The sequence below is a fragment of the Astyanax mexicanus genome, chromosome 14 (genome assembly GCF_023375975.1).
Source record: "Astyanax mexicanus isolate ESR-SI-001 chromosome 14, AstMex3_surface, whole genome shotgun sequence".
Taxonomy (NCBI): domain Eukaryota; kingdom Metazoa; phylum Chordata; class Actinopteri; order Characiformes; family Acestrorhamphidae; genus Astyanax; species Astyanax mexicanus.
Window position 1 is genome coordinate 16228115 of NC_064421.1, and position 16982 is coordinate 16245096.

Genomic DNA, 16982 nt, shown 5'->3' on the forward strand with positions numbered 1-16982 from the left:
TGTGTGAAAACAGTAATCAACACTCAGACACAGACCAAAACAACCACACGAGACCTGTGAGAGGGGTCGAGTCATGGTCTTGGTCCGGTCTCAAACAAACTCTGCAGCGGTTTGTTTGTGCTGAGAACATGATCTAATATAATTCCATCCTAAATTGCAATGAAATGCATGCTGGTCTGGAACACAGAACCTTCTTGTTGTATTTACTTTCTTGCTGACAAATTAAAGGACATTTAGTGTCCTCACAGTGGCATTAACATTGGCATTAAGGAAAGTTCTCAGAAGGTACATAAATGAGTTTAGTTTAGATTCTGTAAAGCACTTCATTATAAGCACTGTGCTTATAATGGAGGCACAAATAAATCATTGTATTTTACAGTTAAACAAGCTGTTGATGTGTTATGTTTGGTGGTGACCCGATCTGATCTGTTGATTAGAGTTACCGATCCAGGCCCATTTTAGTAGATTGTGTGTCGCCTAGTTTAATGCTATTCTAGTTCAGAATCTGTGTTTTAACCATAGTATCCAGAGTGTCCTCTGGTGTCTTTAAGGTTCCATTAGCTGACATTATTGCCCAGACGCTAACACTGGAGAGGAGGGTTCTCAGAAGGTAAATAAATGAGTTTAGTTTTGAGTCTGCGGTTGTACTTTGCTTATAATAGAGCTACAATTAAACCATAGTATTTTGTACTTAAACATGCTGTTAATTTATCCTGTCTAGGGATGTCTAGATCTGATTCCATTATGTGAACTGTTACTAAAATTAAAGTGATTAATCAACAGCACCTCTAATCTAAACTCTGTGGGAGTATTACTCATTCTAACACAAAGATCGGATCAGGATCGGATCAGTATCGGCTGAACCTCTGATCGGATTGGGGCAAAATACCCGGATCAGGACCTCTCTAATCCTGTTTATTGTTTTCTGTAGCTTAATTCTGGCTTGTCCACTGCAAGAAATTCTTAATATGCTTACTGCTTAGATGCTTTTCTTATTTTCAACTGGCATTTTCTCTAAATTAAGATAAATTTCAGAGGCAACTGGAAAGTGTAAGCTGTTCAATATCCTCTGTTTGCTTTTGAAAGCAGAAACATATCGCAAATGGAACGTGTTGGATCAGCAGCTATTGAGACTAATACAGTTTAGAGTGTAGAGAGGGGGTTTAATAAATGTAAAACTCTTTATTCACTGCATACTGACTAGCTCTAATCCCAAATCGTTTGACTAACGCAGCATTTTGCCCACTCTGTTCTGCAGACAAAAACCGGACTTGCCCTGCTTTATGACGAAGACGCCAATAATACCTACGACATCCGTTTAAAGTTAACAAAAGAAATGTTGATCATACAGAAACAGGATGTGGTCTGCTTAGGCAGTGTGGGACATCACTTAAACGTAAGTACTAAGGCTTTATACTCCAAAAAGATTTCATTTCACTGATGCTCTAGCTTTTTTAGATGGTTGTCAAGAGTTGAGCTTTGACCTTTAGTGAAGTACCAGTGCAGTGTTGTGAGAGAGTTGCTGTGTTATACTCACACACATTTCAATGGATCAGCAAAAAAAGCCAGGCATTAGAATATTTTTCATTACATTTGCTGTCCCAGTCAAGCAGCTCATTCGAATGCATAGTCTGTAAGAATGAGACACATCATCTTTCACAATTTACATCAATTGGCCTGTCCTCAGTACACTAGTGCTGTCTTTGCACAATGAAAGAAACACATTAGATGCATTGTGTACACTGAATTACTCACAAATATCATCATGTTTGGACTAGTACTGAGTAAATGTATAATCAGAATATGACTGTCCACTTATCTGTGTTGTCGTTGTCAGATGTGTCATCCTGATGAACCTGATTCCTTTATAATTTTACCAACTAAATTCCCATTTTTTAAAGCACAGAACCGTTGTACTCCGAAGACAGACAGCTGGGGGTCTTGGTTTGAGTATCAAAGTAGGTTTATTTTGTCTGCTCTTTATAATACATAAAGTTGTGTATATCTTTGCTCTCACAAAAAATTAGCTTGTATCTCAGTTTTTGCAGTGTTTTACTTTTCTATTTAATTAGACTACGGCAGCTATTTTGTAATTAAATTGTAATATGATCAAAATTCACCTAATAAACCAATAGAAATGCTCTACAATGTCTTAGAATAAAATATTTAACACTGATTCAATTTTGAATTTTCCTTCTCTTGTGAAGTTGCCATTTTGGAGATACATATTTTTTCTGACAGTGACAATATTTAGTCCAGGTCCTGGAAGGTCTGTGTTCAGCATAGTTTGATTTCTTTGTTCAAACATGCCTATTAAATCAACATCTTCAGATCAGTTGATTTAGGTGTTCTTAAGTTATTCATTAAACATTTTAGACCAGATTTAAAGAAAATTTCAAATAAAATAAGAAAAGCTATATATAGATATAATAACTTAACTGAAGAAAATCTCATAATGGCGCAGCACTGTGCGCAAATGGCGCAGCACACTGTAGCCGACACCGCGGACATTGTGACTGCTCAAAGAGCAGCCCTTTCTCCAGAGAATGTGAACATTCTCATCTCCATAAAGAAAAACTTGAAAATATAAAAATAACAGTTGTTTTGTCTAGCCTCAAATATGTTAATAGTTTTGGTACCTTAAGGAGCATCTTTCTCTCAGATAAAGTTAATATATCTTTGTTAAAGAAAAAAACTTGTCATTCTCAGGGACTGAAAAAGTCTTAAAGTTCTATTATTTTGTACATGTCTGTTTCCGTATTTATTTATTATTTATTTTATGTTGCACATTGCTTATTTATTAGTGCACACTGCTGCTACCAAAAAAAGCCACTAGATGGCATTGCAAATATATCCTAATTAAATTATAAAAATTTGACCCTTAGTATCTAATGTGGTGAATTACAGATCACTTGTATCACTTTGCATCACTTATATCAAGCCCACCTTTTGAAATAAGATATTGTAAATTTTATGAATCAAACCAATGAATGACCATAGACTAATCTAAAACTGTTATAGGCCTCTCTGCTGTAAAGAAAATAAAAAAGAAAATCGAGAATCGAATCGAAATGTGACCCTAAAATCGGAAATAAAATCGAATCGAGGATTTAGAGAATCGTGACACCCCTACTGTCCAGGGAAGACTTTCTAATAAATTTTGGAGCATTGCTATGAGGATTTGATTGCATTTACCCAAGTCACCTCATCCTAAACTCCCCAACTTATTCCAGAAGTATTGGAAGGAGCACCATTATTCGAGAGAACACAGTTTCAAACACAGTTCAATAGTGGGGGCTTTATACCCTTCTAGCAGATGATAATGATGAGGGTGATGATGATGATGATGATGATGAAAAACAAACTGTGCTGGAACACTGGCCTTGCAGATCTGACTACTGATATCTTCCATCTCTACCTACCCTTGACATAAAATCCTTGTAAAAAAAAAAAGTCAACTAAGCATCATTATGTTATGTTAAGATTATCAGTCTTCAGCACAGACTAGAAGGATGATTCTTTAATACGACTGTTTAATGGATCAAAGACAGCTTTGTAGTAAAGATTAAGGCTTATTATGCTATCCAGAGGAAACTTTGATGAGGCAATAGCGTTGGATGGTTCTGAAGTTATGAAGTGTAGCGTCCTTAATGAGTGGGCGGTAGGTGTACAACCAAATCACCTTGATGGACTTTTTATTTATTTCAGGGAGGAGCTGAGCATAAAGTGCCTGTGGTCATTTCGAAGATTTTCAAAGATCAAGTAGGTGAGGCACTATTGAGTTTTCTTTTTTTTAATTCCCATTTACTGCACGACTAAATTAGCTGAGGCTTGAGCGAGAAGTAGATTTTACTCCTCCAACTATCAACAGTGATTAACTGTTTTTAAGTTTGTAATTTAAAGTGTCCACAGCCCGTGCCAGAATCCAGTGGATCTGAAAAGGCAGTCTGTTTGAAAGCGTGTAATTAGAGGCCGTCACCCTAACTGGTTTGCTTATCCCAAGTGTACAGAAGCACCAGGGTTGAGTTGTGGCTCTTATGCTGCCTCTGAACCATGAAAAATGAAAGGCCTCATATAAGCATGCAACAGGAATTCTGAATATCTGGTCCACTAATAGCTTCTCTCATCCAGGAGAGAAAGGGAACAGCATCCATTACAAATTCTGTGGGTCTTCTGTGGGTGAAGGTGAAGGTATGCCTGTGTGTGTGTGTGTACACTGATCAAGTATAACATTATGACCACCTCCTTGTTTCTACACCCATTAACCTATGTTTAGCTCCACTGAGCATACAGCGTCGGGGCACACTGTAGTTCTGTAATTACAGACTTTAGATGCAGACTTGGTGATGGTGTGTTAGTGTGACTGGATCAGACACAGAAGTGCTGCTGTGAATAGTCCATCAACAGTGTCCTGTGGGCAAAGTCCTGTGGGGAGGGTCCTGCGACCCCTAATGAAGGACTAAAGGATAACCAACACAAAATGTGCAGCAACAGATTACAGAGCTTCTGTCTTTGACTTTATATCTACAAGATTGAGTAGGTAGGCAATGTGTCAGAAAGTCGACAGTGAGAGAACACAGTGTTTAAAAACTCCAGCAGCACTGCTGTGTCTGATTCACTATACCAGAACAACACACACTTACACACTACTGCTATGTCAGTGTCAGCGCAGTGCTGAGAAAGATCCACCACCTAAATAACACCTGCTGTGTGGTGGCCTTATGTTGGTCCTGACCATTGAACATGCGGGTGAAAGGAGGATAATAAAGTATGTTATGAAACAGATACAGAACCACGGTCTGTAATTAAAGAAGTACTAAGTGATCCTATATGCTCAGTGTAGCAAAAACAGTATAACGTGTAGAAAGAAAGTTACATGTTATGCTTGATCAGTGTATGTGAGTATGTGAGAACATTTTTTTTTTTTGTTTTTTTTTCTAAGTGTTCTACACAATAGCAACCACATTAGTTCTCTCATGCCAGTAATGATACTTGTCTGCAGGCTGATGGTTTTTCTAGTGGCTCCCTGTGCCAGATTCCTCATGGGCAGACACACTCAATAGATTAGATATTTCTCCCTTTATTAATGGTAGGTTGGATGCAGGCCTGCATATCGTCCATGAACTTGAGTCTTCTCTCAGCCTGCCTTTTTAAGAGCAGCCAGGAGAACCCTGCAGAGTGACTGAGTGAGCTATGGTACAGTCTCATCAATCAAAAGAAAGAGGATGAAGAAAGGTGTGAAACGATTGCCTATAGCATTAGACATTACATCTGCAGTATCTCTCAGCAAGAACTAATGACTGGAGTGCTCCCAAAGCAGGCGTGGAGCCATATGTTCTGTTGCATCAAACAAACATGCCAGTGCAGAGTATGCAGGAGCTGTTGTAGGAGCCCTTCCAACAAATAACTATATATCAATCATTTCTTCCTTTTGGGAGAAATCATTTTTTTTTCTTTATGGCTGTAAGTTATTTTATTTTTAAGTGACATTCTGTAAGTTTGGGGGATTTAGAGATTTCTCTTTTGAGAGTGTGTTATTCCACTGAGCATGGGAATAATTTTTTTTAAAGCCTGCATTGCGGTACAGAGTAGATAATTCTGAAGGACTCAGTCTTTTTCTCTTTTAACATAGACAGCTTTCTTTAGTTCTAATGTGTCTCTGTGTATCGTTTGGTTTATTGATGCATAAATAAGCAGATAAAGACTGAATTTGCTGTTTTGATATTTGACATTCACAGTAGCTTTTGTATCAGTGCCATTAGCATCACCACATTTACTCAGGTAATCAGAAAAAGCTGTCGTGGCATTTGTCTAAAAACAGAGCGGCAGCAGAAACCCATGGATGCCATTTATTTTAGTATTTTTCCCCTATTTACAAAGGAATACTACTGTTTTTATCAAGAACTGCTACTTTAAGGTCGTTCTTTAATGAATGAATATAAGTCTTGATACGGCACTTTTTTCTTCTTTAAATGTAAAGAAGATTTTCAAATAAAAAAGGAAAGAATAACCGAATTCTCTCAAAAGGAGAAATGGTTAATATTTGGTTATTTGTTAAAGAGGCTCACATAGCAAGTTTTAGAAAGCTGTTTCCTAATGGTTTGATTATGGTTTGGGAGGTTTTATAACATGCAGTAAAAGAATATTAGCCTCTCTCATCTTCAGCGTAGCTAATGCCTCTGAGACAGTTTGTCTCTTTTTAATTCATGCAAACTTTTGGAGTCGCATGGAGCTGTTCAGAAAGCTAATAAAGTCCCATTGTGTTTGTCAGTCATGATAAAATTAACTAAATTCCAGATTTCTGTGAAATTTGGATTAAATTCAGCCTTGTCTATCAGAGTGCTTAGGGCTTTATGGTGGGATTCATCAACTGCCATAGCGGATTGCCGTTTCCATCACATTAGTACATATGAAATGAGTAATTATATTCTAATGTTTCTATTAACCTTTGACCCTGTGTGTCTGGCCTACAGCGGATCAGACAGGAATGCTGTTTATCGGCGATGCCGTGTTACAGGTTAGTGCAGCGAGCATTAGCTCACTCTTATTCTTCACACTGCCCAGGGCCATAGGTGCATGTCAGAGCAATGTGCTCCCTGCATTCTAATGATTTCCTCCTCTGATTCATTTTCTCCAGGTTTGACTGCAGGTTTAACCTTTGATCTCATTATACAAATCTGAAGAATAGCCATAATGAGGCATTTGAAAAAAGGGTAATCATTTTTTGGGTCTTGTTACCTTGAGTGCCTCAAATAGAAAAGAAGCAGCGTAATGAAATGTTAAACCTTTCATCTTCTAATTTGAAAAACTGTCCTATTTTCCCCTGCACTAGTCTTAGCATTCTGAGCGTTTCTTTGCTGATACGTTAGATGTAAACTATATGGGTTTGCGAAAAATTAATTTCAAAGAGGTCAAAGTCATTGTATTAAAGCTGATTAAATGTGTGGTATATTTACATTAATGTAATCCTATATATCACATTGATTTTAAATTATGTTTCCATAATCATTTTTGCACAATTTTCACAAGTTTTATCCTGTTATATATGTTTAACATTATATAAGTAAATATATAAATATATTAACATTTATAGAGTAATGTAAGTTTGACTGTTAAAGTATGAATTTTAGTGTTATTAGAAGTGTAATTGAAAGATATTTGGGTAATCAGATGGAAGAACTCAATAGCAATAGAAGGCTTTGTTTTAACACCTCTTTGATTGGGCAGCTTATTAAGATAAATAACTATCACTCTCTTTAATTTCCCATCAAATAACAGGGGAAAGGTCCCATCTGCTGTAAATCTGCTTTTCAGTGTACTGTCCAATTACTAATGGTCTTATGAAGATGACGGGACTATGTTTAAAATGGCTGTAATTTTTAACCAGTTAAATATAGTACAATATATAAAAAGATGTGTGAATTAAATTGAAAAAATCAGAATTATTTGAATTGGAATTAAAAACGATTTTTTGGGTTAATCAGATAATGGGAAAACATTGGTTTATATCATTAAGGCAATAATCAGATTTTTTGCAAAATATTCTAAGACAAATGTTTTTCATAATGGTGTGAAGTAAACTTCATAATTGTTGAGCGCATGTAAACACACTCAATTATTCTATTGTTTTTGTTAGAACTTTTGGACAGTTACACCACATATACCTGTTTTGATTAAAATCGAAATCTCTTGAATTGTGTTTAATAAACAATAAAGATGTCCCCTTATAGTATTCATTCTATATTTAATAATACAACTCATGTTGGATAATGACAGTTAAATCCCAAAGAAGCACTTGAACTAATCCCAGATGTATTCAGTGGTGCTCTATTGCTCCAAAGCCTGCCTTTACTCTGCCCAGGAGCTCAGTGTTGGATTGAAGCTGCCAAATCTTGGCACAGGGCGCGGTGACCTTGGGCTAATGTGTGGCTGCTCCAGAGCATCTCATTCTGTTGACAGTGCTTTTTTTTGGAGATTATACATAGTGTGTGTCTACAGTGAATGACTGCATCAACAATGTGTGCATGGTAGTTGAGGTGTCTGGATAATTTGCTCATGTAATTTCACTGCATGACACTTATTCCAGTCAGTCCAAGTGAGGCTTTGACTAGCGTTGTCATATGTTACATATAGTCAGTTTTGCAGCATTTTGCTGAATCTGAGCAAAAAATCGCTCTATAGACATTGGAATTAGTTTTGTTACTTCTACCAGCAGTCACCTTCTACTATTTTTTTCAGAACTTGTTAGACTTTTATAGTACAATATTTTTTGTTTTGTAGACTCTGATAGTGAGTGTATTTACATACACTACTTAAGTAGATTATAAACAGATTATTCAGTTATCTGATAAAGAGAAATGCATTTAAGCTAAGTAAGGGTATTTCTCAGTAAATGTATACTTTTAAGTAACTTGGTTATCTCTCCTTGCTGACTTTGCTTATAGGAGAGGGGGTCAAGCAAAAGCTGCCTGAACTACAGCCCAAAGTTTTTTTTTTTTCCAGATTTTTCCCATTTTCTCTCAAATTTACACAGCCAATTACCCAACCCACTCATTAGGACTCCCCCTATCACTAGTAATCCCCCAACACACTAGGAGGGTGAAGACTAGCACATGCTCTCTCCGATACATGTGCCATACAGCCAGCCACCGCTTCTTTTTGAGCTGCTGCTGATGCAGCATTGCCGAACAGCTGATAGTGGCAGCGCTTTAAACCGCTGGACCACTCGGCGCTCTGTGATTCTCTTATTCTGAAGAAGCTAAACAACAGTATTCTTAGTTTTTCTCAGTCTGCGTATGTGTGAAAACCGTGGTAAGATAAATTAGCAAGCAGCAATTAACACAACAACCCACATGATGCTGATAAAACATTTTAGAGTGATATAAAGAATCGGAATGTCATATTGTGGCTTGATGTGTTCAAAACATGTTAAAAACATTTTTTTTAATTAATTGGTTTCAAAGCAAAAATCCAATTGTTGCCTGACTCATGTAAACTTGTGTAAAATTCTCCCATTATCCGATTACCCAAGTTCATGTCACTGCATTGATTGGGTCACTGAGCAACAAGTGCTAATCACATGTCTAGGAACTTTTCTTCAAAAACGAAATAATTCTGTGCTTACCTACATTAGTTGCCTTCCATTTTTTATGTTGTTACCAAAATGTTTAGCGGTTGAACAGTGCTAAAGCTGCTATCTCTTTTATCATGAGCTGCGAACATTTAAACCCTATGATTTAGTCGTCCAGTTTGAGCGGGAGCTGAGTAAAACAACATACAAATATGAAAATATCATACAGTGTATTTTCTGCTTCTTGCTGTGTGTGTGTGTGTCATCTGCCCCTCATTTGTAAGCGGTAAATTTGTGTGTTTGCCTGTTTAGTGTAAAACTGACCATAGTGTGAATAATTGTGAATAATTGTAGAATGACTTTAATTGTAGCTTTCCAATTAGTGTAATGATTTGTGTGTCTGATGACATATACACTAGGGGTGTGCCATATCGTATCGTACACGATAATATCGTCAAAGTTTTTAAATACCGTGAAGGATTATACCCTAAAATATTGTGCCATATCACCCATCCAATTTCCCATTATATAGCTGCTAGAGTATAATTTATTTTATTTTAATTCTGGATACATGGAGATATTTTGAGTACATTATTAGTATCATGACATTCTGGATAATTGACCTTTGTTACAAATCTGATAAATTTCTTGTAATTTTTAATATCTCACTTAGGGGTGTGCAGTATTATATAGTATGTAATAATATATATATATATATATATATATATATATATATTTATTTTCTTGCAGAGTATAGTGTATTTTTTTATTGTCATATCAACAAGAATATCGTTATCGCGGAAATACCGTGAAATATCGTGATATTATTTTAGGGCCGTATCGCCCACCCCTAATATACACATATCCACCAGTTAGACATAGCAAGAGGCAGAGGATTTAGAGAGATTCTAACTTGTGCTGTATCAAGAAACATTAAATTTAACCCTTTAACACATTCATCAATCCCAGAGGTTAAACTAACTATGATCAATTAATGCAGGACTTACTGAGACAGTTGGAAGTGAGTGAATGAATGAAAATGAATGAAAAGTAGATTAGAAGTTTTTGATGCAGAATTAAAATGGAATAAAAATGCTGTTCATAGCGTGACTTTTTATTTAATTTTGCATGGAATTTTGCAAATGTTCTGTAGTATATTATAGAGTTATGTTACAGTTCTGTGTTACTGATTACTGACTCTATGGGCTAATAGTAATAGAATACTGTCAGTGGTATTGTTTTGAAGTTTGTCTGTTGTTTCTAATGAGAACTCCTCCTGTCTTGTGTAGGTGAATGGCATTAATGTGGAGAAGTGCACACATGAAGAAGTTGTGAGTATTTGCTTGTCAGTCCTCTGTTCCTCATGCCTGCAGTGCAGAAATGACAGTGATGTATCATTGATCAAAGGTGCAGCAGATGTCTCACCAAAGCGCATGTAGTCCTTTTATATCTAACAAACCTTTCCCTTTTTTTACTTCCTGGACCTGAACCATAACAAATCGATAGGGAGTAGATTCATCACAAGCACACCCCCAGCCAGCAGACTCCTTAGGAGGGCTGTGATACCTCTCTCCCTCCAGTGCACTCTCTTTCTCTTTCTCTCTCTCTCTCTGTCTCTCACTTACACATATTTTCTCTCTGTGTTTAGTTTTCTCTTTTCTATTCTCTTCTTTATTTACTACAACATACTTTCTATTCTTTCTCTCTGTCCAAGCCCCTCACTCACTCACTTACACTTTCTCTATTACTATCTCTCTTCTTCTTTCCCTAGTTTTCTCTTTCTCCTTACTTTTGTGTGTCTTGCTCTTTCTTTATCTCACAATTTACTTTTTTGTGTCTCTCACTTTAGCATTTTCTCTTTTTTTTTCTTTGTGTTTGTTTCTCTTTCTATCCTTTTTTAACTTTTATTTAATGATTTGGTCTTTCATGTTTTCTCCTTCTTTTTCAGTCTGCTTTATCTGTCTCTCTATTTCTCCTTTCACCTGTTTTCATCTCTTCCATTTTCCATTTTCTTTCTTTTTCTGTTTTTATATTTTTGTTCTTTCTTTCTTCCTTCTTTTTATGTGTTTTTGTCTCTCGTTCTCTCTCTCTCTTTCTCTCACGCTAAACAGCTGCGTTCAGGAAGTCAAAAGACGTGATTAATGATCTTACTCTCAGAAACTACTACCTGACACAGCCGAGCTGTCTAAACACTAACAATTTCTCTGTCGCTGGAGTGACCGCTGATATGTGAGGGACAGTTACTGAGGGCATCATATGATCATTACGGATGGCTGCATCATCATGAAGACACAGTGTTAGAATAAATAGTCAGTGTAGATACTGAGCTCAGGACTGAAGGAATCCACTGAATTCATGTGGGAAGCAATTATAAAACCACAGAAAAAGAGATGCAGACCTTTGTTTACTAACATTTCAGTTACATGCTTTTGTGAAATGCTTCCTCAGGTTATGTAACCAATCTGATTCTGCAAAATTGCAGATATAGTAAGAGTTACCATGCCTAAATTGTTAACAGGGATGTACATGCTACATGTGTATTCGTGGTGCGGATGTCACGGTTCGGTAAACAGTCACGTGGAGAAGGCACAGTAATGGGATGCAGGCATTCTGAATAAACGGATTAAACCAACTTATGTTCCCTGAGCTAATATTACATGATTAGTGTTCTGAGAATACAATTATACCACTTGTAGAACCTGGTAAAATGGAGTGCAGCAATTGCGTCAGATGCATTCAGTTTTCTTTTCTTTCTTTCTTTGTATGACTCACTGTTCTAATTTCAGTAAAAATAACCAGTTATTTAAGTGATATCCTAATTTTTTTTGTTTGTTTCAAATAAAATAATGTCAAAATAATGGTAAACTGGGCGAACTGGTAGGCAGTTTTAGGGTATGTGTTCTAAAACACTCTAAACATGGAAAGTTTACGTTTTCCTGCTTAACACACAACAGACTGTACAGGGTGTTAAGGTGAACCAACTGTAATTTACACGACTGTCTGTTTAAAGTGATTAGAAATCAAAATTTGCATTATGCAGTTGAGGGGTTTGTTGGTTTGATTTGGCTGTACCGAACTTGTACTGAAATGTACTGCCCTTTTAGCTGTTTCAGGTCAGTTCCCTAGCCAGGGATTAAGCCTAGTTTTGGACTACATGGCCTGTTGAATGGAGATTTCTCATTTAAAGCAGCACTAGGTAGGATTTTCTTGATTTTTGATCTTTTTAAAGAAGTAAAATTACAGCTTAAAACGTAATTGAAATGTCGTGTCTGTGCCGGAGCTCCTCTGAGCTCAAACCAGACTCTGTAAGTTTTCTGAGGCATCCGCAACCAACGCTCCTGAGAACTGCGACCTGCTTTCCGACCTTTAGTTCTAACAGTTCTACAAGGACAACAGGTTAATTCTTTACAAACTAACATACAGACACTCTGGCAGAAGCTGGAAAGAGACCAAATATGTCTGTGAAAGCCAGAAAACGAAAAAGAGAATTTAATCCGCCTGAAACATTTATTACACTCTACAACTGTAGGGGGAGCTCGCGAGCACAAAATCTCAATCCTACCTAGTGGAGCTTTAAATGTAAAGCGTAGTCCAGGATTTGGTTTAATCCCCTGTTTGGGGATAGTTAATTAATGTTAGGAATAATTTGTAAACCTTGGGAACAATGATACCTGTTTAATTATTGTCTTAGAATAAGAACTTTATTGGTAGTGTTATTTAAACCATACTTAGGATGTGTGTGTGTGTGTGTGTGTTCAGTCGTCCTACGATATCTGCTTGTATTTTCTGACCCCTGCTTGACATTACACTGAGCACTGGAAAAGCTCTGCAGAGTACAAGAAGTTCACGTTCTACAATCTCGAGTTCCTTTATGCTACTTTGAGATGGTACAAACATCAAGGGTCTAAAATTCTTTGTGCATTGCCATTGACTTGAGCTGAAGTTGCAATGAAAGAAGATAGGGAAGGATTAAGAGACCCCTTCAGGATTTAGAGACCCCTTTAAGTGTCAGAACTGTGTTTTTGATGGAACTTTACTCCTCTGAGAAATCTCTAAGCAAGAAGGTTTTATCAGACCCAAAGCAAAATTCCTTTGCAGGGACAAATGTTAATCTGGCTGTTCGTTTAATAATGCAGTTCTGGTCTAATAATGTCAAAATCCGGCCATACTGTTTTAACCCCCTGTTAAACCAGAGTGGATCGATTTAAATATGTTCTTTCATTTTTTTAAGCATGACCTAAATTGATGCCATACTTTGTGCGGGCTCCACAGGGGTGTTTCTGGGAAAACACCCAATTTAATTTGGTGTCAGCCCTCAGTGGAAATGCTTTGCGAATACTTCAAGTTGATCAGAGAGGAGAAATTGGCCTTCAGAAGTTTAGTAATTCCTCTGTTTATGGTTATGATTATGTGATCAAAGGCATGTAGCAGATATAATCATGTACTGAAGCGGCCCTGTTAAGGGGACGAAATGTATCAGGGCTATTTGAAAAGCTTTAAACATCTGTTTAGGAAATGGAGAAGCATAAATGAGCTGAACGCTGGCTTTTCACATGTTGGAGCTGTGGTTTTATATCCTGGTGCATGCTGGTGATGCAATTTGAAGCTAGCAGACACTGAGAGGGTAATTACTTGTCTGAGCAGCAGTTAGCCAGCCTCTTACAATCACATCAAGACCCAGCTGAGGTTACAGAACTCTTTGTAATTATTCCTGGAAGTTTTCTTGAACTGTAAATGCGGCATGCTTTCTCTTGGATTACATTTGATTGTTAATCTGATGCTGTGTTCATTTACCTTGGATGTGGGATGCCAGGCCTGGGAATGACGTCACACTCGGGCAGACTGTGTTCCAGTTAAACCTTCAGATATCAGCTAGTACTGTTAGTGTTGTCCCAGGTTAGCATTGCTAGTGATACCTGTATATAACAGTGCGCATCCAAACACTAAAATCTTTAAAACACGTCCACAGATAGAAGTGCAACACTGTACTGTCTGTATAACCGATTTATTCAGACACAAATAGATAGACGTGCTTATTAACTGTAGAACACTACTGCTTTTACTAGTGGTCATGTTTTGTGCAGCCATCTTGGATTCTTAACACATGGTTTGCAAACATCTCCCAGTGTTCTAAAAAGAAAGACGGATCTGAAGGAGCATTCGTTATAATGCTTGACAATTTGGGTTTTACAATATGCCTAAATGAATTACAACAGATTTCTTAATTTCCACAGATAAAATAAAAAAAATATAGCAACATAAATAAATTACAGTAATAAACTACAGAAAATAAACCGCAATGGATGCCTGTACCTACAAACCTCTGACAAATAAGTTTGCCATTTTATGTAATGCACCCTGTAATGAATGTTAGTTAAATGACAGTTGCTGTAAATAATCTACTTCACGTCACTGTTATTTAAACTTTTTATACGGTAGTTAATATTTTGATATTGTGTTATAATGTTTTGCAAGCTAGCTGTTCCTATAACAGTATAATTAATATGTCGTATCTCATTATTAGGGCCGTTATATTTTGTATTTTGCACAATATTGTTGTTATAATTTTTAAAAATCCAAAAAACACTATCATGATAATAGTGGTATTCTGTCTTCAAAGCTTATAATAGTTATATGCATGCATTAAATATTCTGGAAAAAATTCTGGTGGCATATTTTTGTTGCATAACATTATTTGATTACTTGCATTGTTGTTACTAAACAGTATTATTTTTATATAATATATTGTATATGTTATATATGTTATAAATGTTATTTGGCAAATTAAAATATTTAGATGAAAATGGCAAAAAAATGTGAAAAGATGGAGTAATTTATGCTGAAAAATGGCTACATTAATATTAGGAGCGTTTCTGAACTTCGAACTGACTTAAATGTTGCAAAATAAATGATTAAATGCATATAACATAATTAAATTCTCAGATATTTTGTAGTATTTTTGTATAACTCCATTAAAAAATAATAAATGTATGCTATTTAATGTGCTTAATAATAAAAAGTGGCAAAAGTAATAAAACCCTCGATAATCTATGTTCTGTACTTACCCTTTGGCCAAATGTTTCATTTAGTTGGGTTGATTTTGATGCATGCCTAGCTGTCATATAAATGTTTTTAAATATTGTGGTATTATTTTAGGGCTATATCGCCCACACTTACTTCCTAATATGTAGACTGTCAGTCCTGTTATGTTACAAAGACTTCAGCCTCTATTCCCCCCCCCCCCCCATCTCACTGCTCTCTCTTTTTCCTCTCTCTCCCTCCTTTCCTGTTCAGGTTCATCTCCTCCGAACAGCTGGAGATGAAGTTACCATCACTGTGAGGTACCTCAGGGAGGCACCAGCCTTTTTAAAGCTCCCATTAGGTGAGCTCTCAAAGCACCGCTCGCAGCGCATCTTCACAGGCAGAGCTCTACAGGGGGCTACAACAAAGTTTTAAAGCACCATAAAGCTAAGACCCTTTCATGAAATGTAATGCAGGTCCTGTATTATGGCGTTTTATGGGATTTTTTCTGTTTCCCTGGTGACATAAAAGCCTTTTAAAGTGCACACATACACACACACACACACACACACATTATATATATATATATATATATATATATATAAAACTATACATATATATATATATAAAACTATACATATATAAAACTGCCGGTCAAAAGTTTTAAAACAATACCATTTTGTTTTCTCTTTATTTTACCATTTAAGCTCTTCAAGTCCAGTTAATACCCGTAAATAACAACTAATTCCACTGTACAAGATTTTTCAGTTAACTGTCTGGCATTTAGGGAAAAAACGTCAACTAAAAACAGAAAATTATTCTGTAAACAAAAATTGTTAAACAGAACAGAATATGTTTTACACTCTAGATTCTTTTAAGTACTACATTTATCTTTGAGGACAGATCTGCACACTCTTGGTATTTTAATCTCAGTGGTTTCATGACGTAGAGTCACCTGGAATAGATTTCTTAGCATTTTAAAGGAGTTCCCTGGGGTGCTGAACAAAAGTTGCTGCTTTTCCTTCATGCTGTGAAGCTCCTGCTCATCCCAAATCACCATCTCAGTTGGGTTTAGGTCAGGGGATTGTGGAGGACAAACACTTTTTTGTTTGCTATGTAATTCCATTGAAAACTTTTGACTGGTACTGTGTATATATGTTCACCTTTCATACATTATGGTAAGACTTTTTGTGCAGAAATATGGTCCTGCATTTATTTATGCCTACGTGTCCGGTTGCCTTCAGTGTTTGTGTTTAGTAAACACAAGCTGCACAGTAGTAGTAGAACAAAGCATTGTTACAGGGTTGTACTGTACTGCAATATTTAACAAGCTCTGATGTTTTCAGGCTCTCCAGGACCATCCAGTGATCAAAGTAGCAGAGCATCCTCCCCACTTTTTGACAGTGGTTTACATTTAAACGGGAACTCGAGCAACACAGTAAGTACATCTCACTTTGTAAAGCGTTTTCTGCAGGTTGTAGTGTTGTGTCAGCTGAAGCTTCCTCTGTTATTCCTATATAATGTTTTCATTCACAACAGCAGAAAGCTGAAGCTGAATGACAGAATCAGGTTGTAAATACAGCATTGCCAGGTGAAGTCGTATTGTGCGCATTGTGTCGAGGGGTGATAGTCGGCAAGAAGTGCCGTCTGTGCCGCTTGTGGCTTGTGTTCTATTTTTAACTGTGAGACCTTTGATATGGCTTCTGTGCATAGTAGTGAAAATCGTGGGCTGTGATTGGCCAGCGTTCTGAGCATAAATTTCAAACATGTGTCCCAATGTTGAGAGGTGTGAATGGGATTTCACTGGCTTGCTGAGGTGAGAAAAGAAGTGGTACTCCTACAGTACAGCAGAACAGTGTAATTTAGATCCTGCTGATTCTTTTTTTAAAAC

General features: G+C 36.7%; 1 protein-coding gene across 7 annotated transcripts in view; it reads left to right on the forward strand.

The window, feature by feature from the left end:
* Positions 1–16982, forward strand: part of sntg2 (syntrophin, gamma 2) — a 70177-nt gene that overhangs the window by 17223 nt on the left and 35972 nt on the right. For 3 of the 7 annotated variants that reach the window (XR_007424076.1, XM_015607901.3, XM_007257436.4), the window contains exons 2-8: positions 1259–1396; positions 1902–1958; positions 3709–3766; positions 6474–6517; positions 10360–10401; positions 15365–15452; positions 16438–16529. Coding sequence is in view for 6 of the 7 variants with exons in the window: in XM_015607901.3 (XP_015463387.1) it covers positions 1259–1396; positions 1902–1958; positions 3709–3766; positions 6474–6517; positions 10360–10401; positions 15365–15452; positions 16438–16529 (519 nt within the window). In the remaining variant the exon portion in view is untranslated. The remainder of the gene's footprint in view (positions 1–1258; positions 1397–1901; positions 1959–3708; positions 3767–6473; positions 6518–10359; positions 10402–15364; positions 15453–16437; positions 16530–16982) is intronic. The other 4 variants (XM_022673057.2, XM_022673058.2, XM_049463893.1 and 1 more) reach the window with 4 other exon arrangements.